The sequence below is a fragment of the Grampus griseus genome, assembly GCF_964374135.1.
Source record: "Grampus griseus genome assembly, chromosome: 1".
In the NCBI taxonomy this organism is placed as follows: Eukaryota; Metazoa; Chordata; class Mammalia; order Artiodactyla; family Delphinidae; genus Grampus; species Grampus griseus.
In genome coordinates, this window is record NC_139017.1 from 26,651,317 (window position 1) to 26,671,738 (window position 20,422).

The window sequence follows — 20,422 nt, forward strand, 5'->3', positions numbered from 1 at the left end:
TCCTCTACACTCCTGAGGTAACTAATGTTAAAACTTTGTACGAATGCTTATATGTCTTTTTCTACACCCACAGACACAGCAGCCTCCCCACACACTCATACACTTTTTACAAAAATGAGATTACACTATTCATGTTATTTATAATGTGCTTTTGTCACTTAATACACCATAGCCATTTCAATAGATGTAGATCTAATTCTTTTTATTGTTTTCTTCTTAAATAGACAACTTATTTATTATAAAAATAAATTATATTAAAAATACAGTGAAAATTGTCTCTCCCACCCTGTACTTCATCACTCAGTTCCCACAAGTCTACTACACCCTGCAAGTAACTACTATTGGTAAGTTTTTTTGTATTTCTATAAAATTTTTGTGCATAACCAGTGTTATTTTTCTCCTTTTTATATAAATACTAGTGTGCTAAATGTACTTTTGAACATTATATTCTTCACTTAAAGTTATATCTTAGAGATCTTTAAATATTCTCATTAATCTTTCATATTATTTTACATATTATTACAAATTATGGAGGAACCATAATTTAACAAGTAACCTGCTAATAAATATTTGTTTATATCCTTTGCCATTACAATCAAAGTTATAATGAGCAACTCTGAACATATATTATTTTCCACTTTTGAGTATTCCTAAAAGTGGAATTGTTGAGTCATAGAGTATATGAATTTGTAATTTTTGTAGATGCTGCTAAATTGTTCTCCATAGCAGTTGCAACAACATACCTTCTCACCAGCAATGTATGAGATCTCTTCTTTCTACACAGCCTTCCCAACATGATGTGTTGTCTTACATTTTGATATTGTCAGTCGATGGATGAAAAATGGTACGTTGATGCAGTTTTAATCTGCATTTCTTTTATCATGAGAAAGTTTGAGCATCTTTCCATATATTCAAGTTCTATTTCTATTTCCCATCTGGTGAACTATTTGTTCATTTCCTTTGCTCATTTTCTATCTGGCTTTTAGTCTTTTATTTATTAATTTGTAGAAGTTTTTAACATAAAGAATGTTCTAGATGTTCTATATCTTGATCTGTGTGGTGGTTACATAGACATATATATGTACATATGAAACCTTTATTACTTTTATAATTATGTGGCATTTCTCTTTATCTTATTAAATCTGTTTGCCTTAGATTTTATATTGTCCCTATATATGGCTGCCCTTCCTGCCTCCCTCCATCCCTCCCTCCCTCCCTCCCTCCCTTCCTTCTTTTTATATTCCCTTTACCTATATTAATCTTCTCTCAACCTACGTAATTTGAGTTAACAACTAGTATTTACTTTTTGCTATTTTTCTCCATGCTATGCATTTGCAGAGATAAACACAAATACATGCATACATATATTTTTAAAAAGAGGCATCTTAAGACATTCTTTTTTTTAAACAAAATTGGATCACATTATACACACTTCCCACATTCTCCCTTTTTTTCACTCAAGTATATATCATTGAAATTCCCCAGTCAACTCTTATAATGCCTGAACAATATTCTATGATGTGCTTATACTATAATTTACAGATCAATGGCTCTAATAATGGAGATTTACTGTGGCTCCAGTTTTGTTTTGTTTTGTTTTGTTTTGCTACCACTATTACAATGCTGCAAAATATAGGTCCTTTTCCATACAGCTGTATATACTAGAGGTTTTATTTCTGTGGAGTAGATTCCCAGGAGTGGGATTTTAGATCCAAATGGTATATATATTTTTAATTTCAATAGATGTTTCCATATTCCTATCCAAAAATGTGAATAAGGCTCTAACTCCTCACACTTTCGACCAGCAATGTTTGAGTGTACGCTTTTGCCCAGATCCCCTCTAGCAATAGTTATTTTCCCTTGTTCAAGTTTTACTACTGTGATGAGTGTGACATTTCATTGTTAATTTGAATTTTCTTGAGATGAAGTGAAGTTCAGCATCTTTTCATGTTTGTTAGATTTGCTTTTGTGTACATAGCTTTTTTACATTCTTCTATTGGAACTTACCATATTCTTATCATTTGTAAGAGCTCTTTGTTTTGTTTGGACTTTAGGTATACAGACACATTATTAGAATAATCACAAACCTCAGTCCATGACACACTATCGTTATTGGCATGACCCTCTTTTATGCAATTATTTAAATTGTAAATTAGTAAAATGAAAACCAGGAACCCACCATCCAACTCGAGACCTAGAACCTTACAAATATCTTTCATTTACTTATATATTCCTCCCTTTTCAGGTTCCCTGTTTCTGCCCAGAGGTACTCACCTTCCTGAATTCTGTGTTGGTTTTTCATTAATATAATGATAGTTTTTCGAACTTGATCAGCCCACACATAACCCCCTAGGGGCTGCTTTCATTTTTCTTTCAAGATTATGTAACTAGGATTTATTCATGTTACTGCTCATAACTGAGCTCATTCATTTTCATTACTATTTAAAATTCCATTATGTGAAAATACCACAATTTTTCCATTTTTATGTTAATGGGCATTTGGATTCCTTCTGTTTGGGATGGATGAATTTTATGAGCAATTCTACTATGAGCATTTTTGTTTCTGTTTTATTGGAGTATAGTTGCTTTACACTTCTGTGTCAGTTTCTGCTGTACAGCAAAGTGAATCAGATATATATATATATATATATATATATATATCTCCCCTCTTTTTTGGACCTCCTTCCCACTTAGGTCACCACAGAGCACCAAGTAGAGTTCCCTGCACTATACAGTAGGTTCTCATTAGTTATCTATTTTATACATAGTAGTGTATATATGTCAATCCCAAACTCCCAATTCATCCGACCACCCAGCATTTTTGAAAATGTCTATTCAGGCATGAGTGCAAGATTTTCTCTTGAGTATATACTTAGGAGTAGAATTGCTAAGTATATACTTAGAGTATATACTTATACTCCTGAGTATAAGTTGCCGAGTATGTGTAAGATAATGTAGAATCATTTTTCAAAGTTTACATCCCTCCATCTCTTTTCAACACTAGGGATATTAGCTGTGTACTGTCATCTATGTTGTAAAATGTTTTCATAACTATTTGTTGTATAAGTTGACTTTGTTTATGGCACTTCTGTGATAAAGTTTTCAATTTTCACATTTTCATTTATGACTACTTTTTATTCATAGATTCTGGTTTCCAGTCTTGAATAAGATTTCCCTTGATTCCATATAGTACAGCTTCAAGATTCTCCTGCCAACCATCCAGGGTTTTCTGTTTTACATTTGTCTTCTATGCCAAGGGATTTTTTTTTTTTTTGTATGTGGTGTAAGCAAGGATTCTACTTTTGTTTTCTTCCAAGAAGACAGCTTATTTTACTACATTATTCCATATAAATTTTAAGATATTTTTTCAATCAAAAATTGGACTCTGGTGTCCAGTTAGAAACTTTAAAAAACAGATCTTTTTTAAGCCATTCGACAAAATTTCAGTGTGGTTCTTGATACAGGTTCTGTGTCTTCTTATATTTATTCTTAAGTATTTTATAGTCTGTATTGCTATCATGAATTTATAATATTGTACACTTCTTTTCCTTAATTTATTACTTACATTATTATGTTCAATACAATATTAAATAATAATGGTGATTATGAGCACATTTGTCCAGTTCCTGATTTTAATTGAATTCGAAATATCTCATAATTTATAACAATTATTGTTAGTTATTTGGGAAGTAAATTTTTTTTTTAGAATTAAGTAGTTTCCTTCTAAACTTGTTTTGCTTAGTGTTTTTATTAGAAATGGTTGTTGAATATTTAAATTTTTTTACATCTTTATTGGACTATAATTGCTTTACAATGTTGTGTTAGTTTGCACTGTATAACAGAGTAAATCAGCTATATGTATACATATATCCCCATATCCCCTCCCTCTTAAGCCTCCCTCCCACCCTCCCTATCCCACCCCTCTAGGTGGTCACAAAGCATGGAGCTGATTTCCCTGTGCTATGCAGCTGCTTCCCATTAGCTATCTATTTTACATTTGGTAGTGTATATATGTCCATGCTACTCACTTCGTCCCAGCTTCCCCAACACCCCCTCCACTTGTCATCAAGTCCATTCTCTACGTCTACATCTTTATTCCTATCCTGCCCCTAGGTTCATCAGAACCATTATTTTTTCTTTTACATTCCCTATATATGTGTTAGCATATGGTATTTGTTTTACTCTTTCTGACTTACTTCACTCTGGATGACAGGCTCTAGGTACATCCACCTCACTACAAATAACTCAATTTCATTTCTTTTTATGGCTGAGTAATATTCCATTGCATATATGTGCCACATCTTCTTTATCCATTCATCTGTCGATGGACACTTAGGTTGCTTCCATGTCCTGGCTATTGTAAATAGTGCGGCAGTGAACATTATGGTACACATCTCTTTTTGAATGATGGTTTTCTCAGGGTATATGCCCAGTAGTGGGATTGCTGGGTCGTATGGTAGTTCTATTTTTAGTAGGTTCCTATTTTAAGGAACCTCCATACTGTTCTCTATAGCAGCTGTATCAATTTACATTCCCACCAACAGTGCAAGAGTGTTCCCTTTTCTCCACACCCTCTCCAGCAGTTTTAGTTTGTAGATTTTTTGATGATAGCCACTCTGAACCATGTGACGTGATACCTTATTGTGTTTTTTTTGGGAGGGGGTACACGGGCCTCTCACTGTTGTGGCCTCTCCCGTTGCAAAGCACAGGCTCCGGACGCGCAGGGTCAGCGGCCATGGCTCACGGGCCCAGCCGCTCCGCAGCACTTGGGATCCTCCCAGACCGGGGCACGAACCCGTGTCCCCGGCATCGGCAGGTGGACTCTCAACAACTGCGCCATGAGGGAAGCCCCTCATTGTGGTTTTGACTTGCATTTCTCTAATGATTAGTGATGTTGAGCATCCTTTCATGTGTTTGTTGACAATCTGTACATCTACTTTGGAGAAATGTCTATTTAGGTCTTCCATCCATTTTTGGATTGGGTTTTTTATTTGATATTGAGCTGCTTGTATATTTGGAGATTCTTTTGTCACTTGTTTCATTTGCAAATATTTTCTCCCATTCTGAGGGTTGTCTTTTTGTATTGTTTATGGCTTCCTTTGCTGTGCAAAAGTTTTAAGTTTCATTAGGTCCCATTTGTTTATTTTTGCTTTTATTTCCATTACTCTAGGAGGTGGGTCAAAAGGATCTTGCTGTGATTTATTTCATAGAGTGCTGCCTATGTTTTCCTCTACAAGTTTTACAGTGTCTGGCCTTACTTTTATGTCTTTAATCCATTTTGAGTTTATTTTTGTGTATCGTGTTAGGAAGTGTTCTAATTTCATTCTTTTACATGTAGCTGACCAGTTTTCGCATCTCCACTTATTGAAGAGGTTTTCTTTTCTCCATTGTATATTCTTGCCTCATTTAACAAAGATAAAGTGACCATATGTGCATGCGTTTATCTCTGGGTTTCTATCCTGTTCCATTGATCTATATTTCTGTTTTTGTGCCAGTACTATACTGTCTTGATTACTGTAGCTTTGTAGTATAGTCTGAAGTCAGGGAGCCTGATTCTTCCAGCTCCATTTTCTTTCTCAAAATTGCTTTGGCTGTTTGGGGTCTTTTGTGTTTCCATACAAATTGTGAAATTGTTTATTCTTGTTCTGTGAAAAATGCCATTGGTAGTTTGATAGGGATTGCATTGAATCTGTAGACTGCTTTGGGTAGTACAGTCATTTTCACAATGTTTATTCTTCCAATTCAAGAACATGGAATATCTCTCCATCTATTTGTATCATCTTTGATTTCTTTCATCAGTGTCTTATAGTTTTCTGCATACAGGTCTTTTGTCTCCTTTGGTAGGTTTATTCCTAGGTATTTTATTCTTTTTGTTGCAGTGGTAACTGGGATTGTTTCCTAATTTCTCTTTCAGATTTTTCGTTGTTAGTGTATAGGAATGCAAGAGATTTTTGTACATTAATTTTGTATCCTGCTACTTTACCAGATTCATTGATTAGCTCTAGTAGTTTTCTGGTTGCATTTTTAGGATTTTCTATGTATACTATCATGTCATCTGCAAACAGTGACAATTTTACTTATTCTTTTATGATTTGGATTCCTTTTATTTCTTGTTCTTCTCTGACTGCCGTGACTAGAATTTGCAAAACTATGTTGAATAATAGTGGTGAGACTGGGCAACCTTGTCTGTTTCCTGATCTTAGAGGAAATGCTTTCAGTTTTTTACCATTGAGTATGATGCTTGCTGTGGGTTTGTCATATATGGCCTTTATTATGTTGAGGCAGGTTCCCTCGATGCCCACTTTCGGGAGAGTTTTTATCATAAATACATGTTGAATTCTGTTGAAAGCTTTTTCTATATCTATTGAGATTATCATTTGGTTTTTATCCTTCAATTTGTTAATATGGTGTATCACATTGATTGACTTGCGTATATAGAAGAATCATTGCATTCCTGGGATAAACCCCACTTGATCATGGTGTATGATCCTTTTAATGTGCTGCTGGATTCTGTTTTCTGGTATTTTGTTGAGGATTTATTCATCTATGTTCATCAGTGATATTAGCCTGTAGTTTTCTTTCTTTGTGACATCTTTGTCTGGTGTTGGTATCAGGGTGATGGTGGCCTCGTAGAACGAGTTTGGGAGTATTCTTCCCTCCACTATATTTTGGAAGAGCTTGAGAAGGAAAGGTGTTAGCTCTTCTCTAAATGTTTGCTAGAATTCACCTGTGAAGCCATCTGGTCCTGGGCTCTTCTTTGTTGGAAGATTTTTAAGCACAGTTTCAGTGCTAGTGATTGGTCTGTTCATATTTTCTATTTCTTCCTGGTTCAGTCTTGGAAGGTTGTAGTTTTCTAAGAATTTGTCCATTTCTTCCAGGTTGTCCATTTTATTGGCATAGAGTTGCTTGTAGTAGTGTCTCATGATCCTTTGTATTTCTGTAGTGTCAGTTGTTACTTCTACTTTTTCATTTCTAATTCTGTTGATTTGAATCTTCTCCCTTTTTTTCTTCATGCGCCTAGCTAATGGTTTATCAATTTTGGTTATCTTCTCAAAGAACGAACTTTTAGTTTTATTGATCTTTGCTATTACTTCTTCATCTCTTTTTCATTTATTTCTGATCTGATCTTTATGATTTCTTTCCTTCTGCTAACTTTGGGTGTTTTTTTTGTTGTTCTCCTTTCTCTAATTGCTTTACGTTAAGGTTAGGTTGTTTATTTGAGATTTTTCTTGTTTCTTGAGATAAGATTGCATTGCAATAAACTTCCCTCTTAGAATTGCTTTTGCTGCATCCCATAGATTTTGGGTCATCATGTTTTCAGTGTCATTTGTTTTTAAGTATTTTTGGATTTCCTCTTTGATTTCTTCAGTGATCTCGTGGTTATTTAGTAGCATATTGTTTAGCCTCTATGTATTTGTATATTTTACAGTTTTTTTTTCTGTAATTGATATCTAGTCTCATAGCCTTGTGGTCAGAAAAGATACTTGATACAATTTCAATTTTCTGTAATTTACCTAGGCGTGATTTGTGACTCAAGATATGATCTATCCTGGAGAATGTTCCATGTGCACTTGAGAAGTGTATTCTGTTGTTTTTGGATGGAATGTCCTATAAATATTAATTAAGCCCATCTGGTCTAATGTGCCATTTAAAGCTTGTGTTTCCTTATTTATTTTCTGTTTGGACGATCTGTCCATTGGTGTAAGTGATGTGTTAAAGACCCCTACTATTATTGTGGTACTGTCAATTTCCCCTCATATGGCTGTTAGCATTTGCCTTATGTATTGAGGTGCTCCTATGTTGGGTGCATAAATATTTACAATTGGTGTATCTTCCTCTTGGATTGATCCTTTGATCATTATGTAGTTTCCTTCATTGTCTATTGTAATAGTCTTTATTTTAAAATCTATTTTGTCTGATATGAGTTTTGCTACTCCAGCTTTCTTTTGATTTCCATTTGCATGCAATATCTTTTTCCATCCCCTCACTTTCAGTCTGTATGTGTCCCTAGGTCTGAAGTGGGTCTCATGTAGACAGCATATATATGGGTCTTGTTTTTGTATCCATTCAGCCAGTCTATGTCTTTTGGTTGAAGCATGTAATCCATTTACATTTAAGGTAGTTATCGATATGTATGTTCCTATTACTATTTTTTAAATTGTTTTGGGTTTGTTTTTGTAGGTCTGTTTCTTCTCGTGTTTCCTGCCTAGAGAAGTTTCTTTAGCATTTGTTGTAAAGCTGGTTTGGTGGTGAATTGTCTTAACTTTTGCTTGTCTGTAAAGCTTTTGATTTCTCCATTGAATCTGAATGAGATCCTTGATGGCTAGAGTAATCTTCGTTTCAGGTTTTTCCCTTTCATCATTTTAAATATGTCCTGTCACTCTCTCTCGGCTTGCAGAGTTTCTGCTGAAAGATCAGCTGTTAACCTTATGGGGATTCCTTGTATGTTATTTGTTGGCTTTTCATTGCTGCTTTTTAATATTTTTCTTTGTATTTAATTTTTGATCGTTTGATTAATAGGTGTCTTGGTTTGTTTTTCCTTGGATTTATCCTGTATGGGACTCTGTTCACTTCCTGGACTTGATTGACTATTTCCTTTCCCATGGTAGGAAAGTTTTCAACTATAATCTCTTCAAATATTGTCTCAGTCCCTTTCTTTTTCTCTTCTTCTTCTGGGACCCCTATAATTTGAATGTTGGTGCGTTTAGTGTTGTCCTGGAGGTTTCTAAGATTCTCTTCAATTCTTTTCATTGTTTTTTCTTTATTCTGCTCCTCGGTAGTCATTTCCACCATTTTGTCTTCCAGCTCACTTATCCATTCTTCTCCCTCAGTTATTCTGGTATGGATTCCTTGAATAGTATTTTTAATTTCATTATTGTGTTGTTCATCGTTTGCTCTGTAGTTCTTCTAGGTCCTTGTTAAACATTTCTTGTATTTTCTCCATTCTATTTCTGAGATTTTGGATCATCTTTTCTATCATTACTCTGAATTATTTTTCAGGTAGACTGCCTATTTCCTCTTCATTCGTTTGGTCTGGTGGGTTTTTACCTTGCTCCTTCATCTGCTACATATTTCTCTGTCTTCTCATTTTTTTAACTTACTGTGTTTGGGGTCTCCTTTGCACAGGCTGCATGTTCATATTTCATCGATGCTTTTCCATCTTTTCATTTTTATATTCTGCATTCTGCATGATTCCCATTCCAAATCACTAATTCTGCAATTTTCTCAACTGTATGTAGTCTTTTATTTAACCTGAATTTTTGTTTTTAGATGCCTATTTTTTCATCTTAAGACATATATATAGGATATTTTCAATGATGTACAATTATGCATAATCCTCATTCTTGTTTTCTTTGTTTTTATCCCTTCTTTTATCTTTGTGACCATTTAAAATATGGATTTAATCATCTTTCAGATGGTTCTCATCTTTAGTTTTGAAAAGTATGAACTTTCTCCAAATGTGTGAGAAGGTTTATGTGTGTGTCTATTCCAGGCAGTTTTGTATTTTTTTTGTGGTCTATAGCTTTTATTTTGAGATTATTTTCAGAGGGTTTGTTTTCTATGAGAGTCCTATACACCCTTAGTTATGAAATGGATTTTATAATCACCTCTGCCTGCGCCCTATGTGTTTCACTGCTTGTATTTTTGTGTTTACTACTCGGCTCTAGGTTCCTCAACCTCTTGAGAGATGTTTAACTTGGGCATCCACCTGAAACTCTGTGAAGGTAACTCCTTGTCCATTTATGGCCCCCAAAAGGATGTATCATTTATTTGAAATTACTCTAAGACAGTGAGTGAAGCCTTACTAGTTCTCATTTTACAGACTTTTCATAAATCCTAGCTTCATGTAGGGAGATTAGTTTCAGCTCCTCCCTCTCCCATAGGTTGGAGGCTTCATTTTCTATTCCCACACAAATGTTAAAACATCACCCTTTGTCTACTAGGGCTTATATTCTGTCTAATTATCTTACTTCTGAATTCATTCTTCTCTAACTCTGGATTTTAGTTCTTTAGTTACTTCTGACAACTAGGAAATTCCTTTACTTGCTTTTAAATTCTATACACGTGTACCAATATTAATGTAAAAGTCTACACTAGTATTATACATACGTATTTTGTAAAGGCATTTCTGTATGTTTTGAGTGAGATGGAGGCTATTCTGCATTATTTGGGTGTGTAATAGGTATTCTACTTTTAGAAGTTTCTCTCTATTTTCTGTCTTAAAATTCCTTATCCACGGATAATACTCTTTCTTCCTTTTTTTCACTGTTATAGTTATAGACTTAATAAATAATCCTATAATGCCAACTGGGACTGGGATATGGATACATATGAACACATGAGCTCATTCAGCCATCTTGATCCAATATAGGAAGTTTATTTCTTCTTCTTATTTTTCTGCCTCTTCTTTCCACTAAATCACTATGTTGAGAAAATGAAAATATTTATAGAGCTTAAGTTTCCAAATATTACCACCTTATTTCAATTTTCAAATTTTTGAATATATCTCTCTGTCATACTTCTAATCAGCCTCCAATCCAGATGTCAAAATTTTTGGATCTCAAAACCCCTTCATAGGCTTAAAAATTATTGAGAATCCCACAGAGCTGTTGTTTTATGTGGGTTAGCTCTATTAATATTTATTACCATATAACAAATTAAAATTGAGAATATTTAAAGATATTTATTAATGTATTTTAAAATTTATGATAGACCTATTACATATTAACATTAACTAACATATTTTTATGAAAAAAATAATTATTTTCCAAGATAAAAAATAGTAAGAAGATTGGTTGTTTTACATTGTAAATTCTCTTTAATATCTGCCTTAATAGAAGAGAGCTGGCTTATCATCTGTGCTCCTACATTCAAGCTGTTGGTATATGTTATTTTGGTGGAAGTATATGGGGGGAAATCTATCCTCACACAGATATGTAGCTGGAAAAGCGTAGACCTCGTGGACCTTCTAAAAAGGTCTGTGAAGACCAGGGGATCTTAGTCTATAACTTGAGTAACCACTTCTCTAAGCGAATTTTATTGAAAATTCATTTAGAAAATTCCTCTTCTAGTAAATATGGAAGATATGATGGAAATAATATATAGTATAATATATGAGAGATATACAAAAACTTCAAAAAGATTTACCTGGGTTAAATTGTTAGTGAAATTTCTGTTGGGAAAAAGAGAAATCATATTTTAGTAAACAGCATGTTAAATATTAGTTTGAATATTCTACTTTCAACATACATGTTTATAAATCTTTGAATATTCTCTTTATATTCCATCACAGATACATAAATGATTAAATGCTAAATGTTAAAAAAAACTCATGTCAATAATTAAATATAATTATTGATCCTCATGTGTTGTCAACAAAAGGCTGAAGGGCACGAATCTATATACTTTCTTAATAGTACTGTAAGCTCACATAGCCAAAGTTGCATGATTAATCTTCTTTAAAAATTTGACATGATCAATGCACATTAAAAAGTCTATAGAGGTTAGGGACTTCCCTGATGGTCCAGTGGTTTAGACTCCGTGTTTCCAATGCAGGGGGTGCAGGTTCAATCCCTGGTCAGGGAACTAAAATCCTGCATGCCACACAGCATGGTCCCCCCAAAAAAGAATTCTACAGAGTTTACATGTTTTAATTTATGTCAAAACCAAATTTATCAATTAGCACTGCAAATGCTTCATTTTTCAGCCTTTCAGTGTAAATTTTCTGAAAGGAGCAACATTCACTTGTATGTTTAGTTATATGTTTTTTAGAAAGTAATTATTGTCACTTTAAAGATATCTGTATTTTTTAAATCATATAATCTCTAAAAGTCAATGACTCAGGACTGTGTTTTCATTTGTGCATAGTGTTTAATACATTATTAGGTACAAAACAAAATGAAGATGTTTGGGGAATCAGTAAATGTGCATGCAGTGAGTTTCTGAGACCGCATAATGAAAATAATATTTTGTATGTTCAATCTGTTATATGAGAAAGCCACTGAAAATAAGTACTATAAATCCTGACAGGCAAATGTGCCCAAAGTTCAGAAAGTATGAAGTTTATCAAAAAAATCCCCTGCCAGTACACAGGCACCTAAAACTAACCCCTGCAGCTGAGCATGTGTACAGTACTGGCTTGGGCCACCAGTGCTGCCTGCTTTGGTCCCTAGCTACTGGACCTGGAAGCACTGCTGAGGACTATCACAGCCCTTGCAGTCATCCTGGTCACCCTGCAGCATTTGGTAAACACAATGCAATTCTTGATGTTTTGGACCCCAGTGGCCTGCGCTGATGAAACATGCCCCACTGGATCCAGAGCCACTACTTGTCCCTGCACATGGCCCCCCACACCACTAGACCTGCAGTCACAGCACGCTCCAGCATGCACAACCACAGGTGAAGGTCTTTTCTTAATGAAGTCAGTCTGTGACAACTGGAAGTGGTGACTTCAAATGTGCAGACACCTACACAGGCTACCGGGTCCATGAAGAATCAGGGAAACATGACACCACTTAAGGAACATAGTAAACTCCAGCAATGGCCCCTAAGGAAATAGATATATATACACGAATAGCCTGATAAAGAATTCAAAATAGGGTTCTAAAGATGCTCAGAGAGCTATGAGAGAAAAAAGACAAGCAATTTAATGAAATTAGAAAAACAATACTAGAACAAAATGAGAAGTTCAACAAAGAGGTAGAAAACATAAGGAAGAAACAAATTGTGGCCCTAAGGAATACAATGACTGCAGTGAAGAATTTATAAGAGCGCTTCAACAGCAGACTGGAACAAGCAGAAGAAATAATCAGTGAACTCAAAGACAGATCTTTTGAAATTATCTAGTCAGAAGCGCAAAAAGAATAAAAAGGAATGACAAAAGCCTATGAGATTTATAGGACACCATTAAGAGAAACAATCTATGCATCATTGGAGTCCCATAAGGAAATGATGGGGAGAAAGAGGCAGAGGCTTATTAAAAATGTGTAATAGCTGAGAGTTTCCCAAACCTGGGGAGAGATTTGACATCAAAGTTCATGAAGCTAATAGGTCATCCCAAGATTTCAATCTCAAATGATCTTTTCCAAGATCATTAAGATGGAACTGTATAAAATTAAAGACAAAAAAGAAAATTTTAAAAGCAGCAAGAGAAAAAAATCCTCTCAAAAAGGAAAACCCCATAAGGCTAACAGTGGATTTCTAGGAAAAACTTTGCAGGCCAGGGGAGAGTAGGCCAGGGAAGATATATTCAAAGTGCTGCAAGAAAAATAAATTGTCAGTAAAGAACACTTTACCCAGGTAATTTGTCCTTCAAAATGAATGCAAGATAAAGCTTTTCCCAAACAAATAAAAGCTGAGGAAGTTCATCATCACAAGATCTGTCTCACAAGAAATGCTGAAAAGTTCTTAAAGCTGAAATGAAAGGCCTTTAATTAGTAAAATGAAAACATATGAAAATATCCAACACACTGTTAAAGGCAAGTATATAGTCAGATTCGGAATATGTTAATATTTTAATAAGGTGATGTGTTAACCACTTACCTCTAGCATAAATGTTAAAGGGCAAAATGTATTAAAAACAGTTATGGCAACAATAATTTGTCAGTAGAAACAGAATATAAAGAGATGTAAATTGTGACATCAAAAACATAAAATATGGAGGGATAGTAAAAGGGTAGAGGTTTTGTATGCAATAGAATATAAGTAGTTATTAGCTTGAAATAATCTGCTATAGATTTTGGAGAGGGATCAAGATAACAGAGTAGGAGGATGTGGAGCTCACCTTCCCTCACAAACACATCAAAAATACATCTACATGTGGAACAAGTCTCATTGAAAACTGGCAGAAGATCTCCTAACAACCAAAACTGCAAGAAAGATCTCCACATAACTGGGTAGGACAGAAAAAAGAAGCACATCAGGTCAGGACCGGCACCCATGGAAGGTATCTGTAAGGAAGAGAAGGTCCTCACTGGCTGTCCTAGGGAGCCCACTTACCTGCTGGGAAATCCACTGAGACAGACAGAAGGACTGGAGAAGCCTAGACTCTGCTCGCAAGGAGTGCACACATGCTGGCTTGCTAACAATCAAGGAGGAGAGAGAGACTTGCACTGGTGGCTGCTGCCTTGCAGCACTTCCCAGTCTGAAGGGGCAAACACCCTTGCCCTGCTCTCCGTACACCACTGCCTGGTGCAAACTCTAGCAAAGATTCATTCTACCTATGCAGAGACAGATGGGACACCTTGGGTATGATCTGGGCAGAACCGCAGAGATCACTGTCAGCACACACATGGGAGCAGCAGATCAAACCTGGCAGATGTCAGTGGGCACAATGGGTGATGTCACAAGAATACAGAGTGGACAAGCACTGAATCTTGGGAAGACAGGCCCTGGCAGAGGACTCTAGCTAAGCAGAGACAACTGAAGAACATGGGGTATGACTAGGGGGAGCCTCAGAGCCCATTATCAGCATGTGTGCACAGTGGTGGTGAGTCCAGATGTAGCAGACACTGTCAGTGTGCACACAGGGCTGCACCACAAGAACGTGGGGCTAGGCTCTAAATCTCGGATGGACAGGCCCTGGACAGGAGTATACAGCAAGGAGCCAGTCAGAGTGCCGTGGTTCCATCCACTCCACACCACAGCTTAGCACCAAATCTGGCAGCCCTGCTCCCAGGCAGCAACACAGCCACCTCATTTAGAAAAGTAAAGACAAAAACCACATAATCATCTCAATAGACACAGAGAAAGCATTTGACAAAATTCAACATCCAAGATAAAAACTCTCACCAAAGTGGGTATATGTGGAACATATCTCAATATAATAAAAGCCATTTATGACAAACCGACAGCCAACATAATGCTCAATGCTGAAAAGCTGAAACCCTTCCCACTAAAATCTGCAACAAGACAAGGATCCCCGCACTCACCATTTCTCTTCAACATAGTATTGGATGTCCTACCCACAGCAATCAGACAAGAGACATAAATAAAAGATATCCAAATTGGAAGGGAAGAAGTAAAACTGTCACTATCTGCAGATGACATGATACTCTATATAGAGAATACTAAAGTCTCCACACAAAAACTATTAGAACTAATAAATGAATTCAGCAAGGTAGCAGGATAAAATATTAATATATAGAAATCTGTTGCATTTTTATACTAACAATGAAATATCAGACAGAGAAAGTGAAAAAACAGTCCTGTTGAAAAATCTCATTCAAAAAAATAGGAACAAACTTAACAAAGGAGGTGAAAAATCTACGCATTGAAAACTATAAAACACTGATAGGGTTTCCCTGGTGGCGCAGTGGTTGAGAGTCCGCCTGCCAATGCAGGGGACACGGGTTTGTGCCCCGGTCCGGGAAGATCCCACATGCTGCGGAATGGCTAGGCCTGTGAGCCATGGCCGCTGAGCCTGTGCATCCGGAGCCTATGCTCTGCAATGGGAGAGGCCACAGCAGTGAGAGGCCTGCATACCGCAAAAACAAAACAAAACAAAAACAAAAAAACACTGATAAAGTAAATTGAAGGTAATTTAAAGAAATGGAAAGATAGCCCATGCTCTTGGATGGGAAGAGTTAATATTGTTAAAATGGCCATACTACCCAAAGCAATCTACAGATTTAGTGCAATCCCTATCAAAATACCCGTGACATTTTTTCACAGAACTAGAACAAATAATCCTAAAACTTATATGGAACTACAAAAGACCCAGAATTGCCAAAGTAATCCTGAGGAAAAAGAACCAAGCTGGAGGCATAACCCTCAGACTTCAGACTATCCTACAAAGCTACATAATCAAAACATGTGGTATTGGCACAAAAACAGATGTGTAGATCAATGGATCAGAACAGAGATCTCAGAAACAAACCCACACACCTATGGTCAAATAATCTGTAACAAAGGAGGCAAGAATATATAATGGTGAAAAGGCAGTTTCTTCAACAAGTGGTATTGGGAAAGCTGGACAGCTACATGTAAATCAACGAAATTAGAACACTCCCTCACACCATATTAAAAAATACCTGAAAATAGTTTAAAGACCTAAATATAAAATAGTACATCATAAAACTCCTAGAAGAGAACATAGGTAGAACATTCTCTACATAAATTGTACCAACGTTTTCTTAGATCAGTCTCCCAAGGCAAAAGAAATAAAAGCAAAAATAAACAAATGGGACCCAATTAAACTTAAAAGCTATTGCACAGCAAAAGAAACCATCAACAAAATGAAAAGACAACCTATGGAAAGGGAGAAATATCTGCAAATGATGCAACTGAGAAAGGGTTAATATCCAAAATATACAAGTGGTTCATACAACTCAATATAATAAAAACAAACAACCCAATCAAAAATTGGGCAAAATACCTCTAAATAGACATTTCTCCAAAGAAGACATAGAGATGGCCAACAGGCACATAAAAGAGGCTGAATGCTGCTAATTATTAAAAGAAATGCAAATCAAAACCACAATGAAGTATCACCCTACACTGGTCAGAATGGCTATCATCAAAAGCCTACAGTTAATAAATGCTGGAGAGGGTGTGGAGAAAAGGTAACCCTCCTAAATTGTTGGTAGGAATACAAATTGGTGCAGCCACTGTAGAAAACAATAAGGAAGTTCCTTGAAAAAACAAAAACAGAGCTACCATATGATCCAGCTATCCCACTCCTGGGTATATATCCAGAAATGACAAAAACTCTAATTTGATACATGCACCCCAATGTTCATAGCAGCACTATTTACAATAGCCAATACATGGAAGCAACCTAAATGTCCACCAACAGAGGAATGGATAAAGAAGATGTGGTACATATATACAATGGAATATCACTCAGACAAAAAGAATGAATTATTGCCATTTGCCACAATAATGGATGGACCTAGAGAATATTACACTTAGTGAAGTAAGTCAGAGAAAGACAAATATTATATTCCACTTATATATGGAATCTATATACAAAACAGAAACTAACTCACAGACATAGAAAATAAACGTATGGTTACCAAAGGGGAATGGGAAGCAGGTATAAATTAGGAGTGTGGGATTAACATATACAAACTACTTTGCATAAAATAGATAAGTAACAAGGATTTACTGTATAGCACAGGGAACTATATTCAAAATCTACTAATAACCTATAATGGAAAATAATCTGAAAAAAATATATGTACATAAAACTAAATCATTTTGTTGTACACCTGAAACTAACACAATATTGTGTATCAACTATATTTCAATAAAAAAAGAAAAGACAATCTGTTATATCTATAAGATGTTTCAACCACACACACACCAGTTATAGTAGATACATACAAGATGAATAGAAGGGAGTAAAAGAATACCACTATGGAAAATCATCAATTCACAAAAGAACAGCAAGAGAGGAAGAAAGGAACAAAGGGATACAAAAGAGCCAGAATATAATTAATAAAGCAGCATTAACAAGTCCTTATCTTAAAAAAATTACTTTAAATGTAAATGGATAAAATTCTCCAATCAAAAGGCATACAGTGGCTGCATGGATAAAAAAAAAAACAAGACCCAACTATATGCTGCCTATAAAAGACTCACCTCAGCTTCAAGGACATATATAGGCTCAAAGTGAAGGGATGGTAAAACATATTCCAGGTAAATGAAAGCCAAAAAAAGAGCGAGGATAGCTATACTTATATCAGGAAAAATAGACTTTAAGTAAAAAAGTGTAACAAGAGACAAAGAAATTCAATATATAATGATAAAAACCAATTATTCAAGAGGAAATAACAGTTGTAAATATATATGCGCTCAACATCAGAGCACCTAATATACTAAGCAAAACTAACAGATCTAAAAGGAGAAATACACAACAATATAATAATAGTAGAGGATTCCATTTTCAACAATGGATAGATCATCTAGACAGAAAATCAATAAAGGAATGTTGTACTTGAACTATACTTTACACCAAATGGGCCTAAAGAACATTCCATCCAACAGCAGAATGCACAGTCTTCTCAAGCACACATGGAACATTCTTCAGGATAGATCAAATGTGAGGTAAAAACAAGTCTTAGCAAATTTTAAAAGATTGAAATCATACCAAGTATCTTTTCTGATTTTTCTTCATCTTTTCATACCATGGTATTAAACTAGATCAATAACAGAGGGAATACTAGAAAATTCACAAATATGTGTAAATTAAACAACACACTTCTGAACAACCAATGGGTCAAAGATGAAATAAAAAAGGAAAATCAAAAAATATCTTAAAACAATGAAAATAAAAACACAACATAACAAAACTTATGGGATGGAGCAATAAAAGTTCAAGTCAAGAAGGGATATTTATAGTGATAAATGCCCACACTCAGAAAAAAGAAAGACCTCAAATAAACAATATAACTTTATACCTGAAGAAAATAGAAAAAAAAAAGAAAGAAACTAAATTCAAAATTAGCAAAGGAGAGGAAATAACAGTGAAATAGAACAGAAATAAAAGAGACCAAAAAAAGAATAAAACTAAGAATTTTTTTAAAAGATAAACAAAATTGGCAAAACTTTAGCTAGACTACCTACGAAAAAAGAAGACTCAAATTACTGAAATCAGAAATGAAAATGAGAAAATCACTACCAATTCTACAGAAATTTTTAAAGAAATCATAAAAGACTACTATGAACAATTAGGCCAAAATATTGGACAATCTAGTAGAAATGGATAAATTCCTAAAAATATATGACCTACCAAGAATAAATCATGAAGAAGCAGAGTATAAGACAAACCAATTATGAGTCAGAAGCTTGAATTAGTAAGCAAAAATTTCCCAACAAAGAAAAAGCCCAGTATTTGATGGCTTCATTGGTGAATTCTACCAAGCATTTAAGGAAGAATTGATACCAATTCTTTCCAAGCTCTTCCAAAAAACTGAAGAGGAGTGGATATTTCAAAACTCTTTTTGCAAGTGCAGCATTACTCCAATATCAAAACCAGATAAGGGCACTACAAGAAAAGAAAACTACAGGCCAACATCCCTGATGAATACAGATCCAAAAATTCTCAGTGACATACTAGCAAACCAAATTCAACAGCATATTAAAAGGATCATACACAATGATCAAGTGAGATTTGTCCCTGGAATGCAATATAGGAAAATAAATCAATGTGATAACCACATTAATAGACTGAAAGACAAAAATCATTTGATCTTCTCAATATATGCAGAAAAAGCATTTGACAAAATACATTATCCTTGATTGATAAAAACCCTCAACAAATTGGATATAGAAGGAACATACTTCATCATAATAAAGGCAAGATATGACACACCACAGCTAACATCTACTCAGTCATGAAAGGTTGAAAGCTTTTCCTTTAAGGTCAGGAACAAGACAAGGGCACTCATTCTCACCATTTCTATTCAACATAATAACTGAAGTCCTAGAGAAAGCAATCAGGCAAGAAAAAGAAAAATAAGGCATCTGAATTGGAAAGAAAGAAATAAAATTGTCTGTTTGTTGATGATATAATCTTGTATATAGAAAATCCTAAAGAGTCCACCCCAAAATTGTTAGAACTAATCAATAAATTCAGGAAAGTTGCAGCATACAAAATCAACATGCAGAAATCAGTTGCATTTCTATATACTAATGATAAACTATCTGAAAAAGAAATAAAGAAAGCAACAATAGCAACACAAATAATAAAGTACAGGAATAAATTTAACCATGGAAGTGAAATATCTATATACCAAAAATTATAAGACATTGATGAAAGAAACTGAGGAACACTTAAATAAATGGAAAAATATCCCATATTCATGGATTGGAAGAGTTAATATTGTTAAAATGTTCATACTACCCAAAATCTTATATAGAGTCAATGAAATTCATATCAAATATCCAACGGAATTTTCACAGGAATAGAAGAAACAATTCTGAAATACATATGGAGCCCCAAAGACCCCAAAGAGTCAAAGCAATCTTGAGAAAGAAAGCCAGAGGCATCACATTTCCTGATTTCAAAGTACAATACAAATCTATAGTAATCAAAACGGTATGGTACTGGCATTAAAATAGATACATGGAGCAATGGAACAGAATAAGGGCACAGAATTAAACCCTCACAAATATGGTCAACTAATGTTTGACAAGGGCACCAAGAACAGGATATGGGCAAAGAAGAGATAGTGTTGGAAAAATTGGATATCCATATGCAAAACAATGAAACTGGACCCTTACCTTATACCACTCAAAAGATCAACTCAAGGACTTCCCTGGTAGTGTAGTGGTTAAGAATCTGCCTGCCAATGCAGGGGACAAGGGTTCAAGCCCCGGTCTGGGAAGATCCCACATGCCACGGAGCAACTAAGCCCATGCGTCACAACTACTGAGCCTGCACTCTAGAGCCTGCAAGCCACAACTACTGAGCCCATGT

At 35.1% G+C, this 20,422-nt stretch overlaps 1 protein-coding gene across 1 annotated transcript in view; it reads right to left on the reverse strand.

The window, feature by feature from the left end:
* CATSPERE (catsper channel auxiliary subunit epsilon) overlaps window positions 1-20,422 on the reverse strand; it is a gene marked incomplete at both ends in the record, with an annotated part of 243,645 nt that overhangs the window by 186,861 nt on the left and 36,362 nt on the right. Inside the window, one exon of the mRNA XM_082657660.1 lies at window positions 11,149-11,173. Coding sequence (XP_082513786.1) covers window positions 11,149-11,173 — 25 coding nt within the window. The remainder of the gene's footprint in view (window positions 1-11,148; window positions 11,174-20,422) is intronic.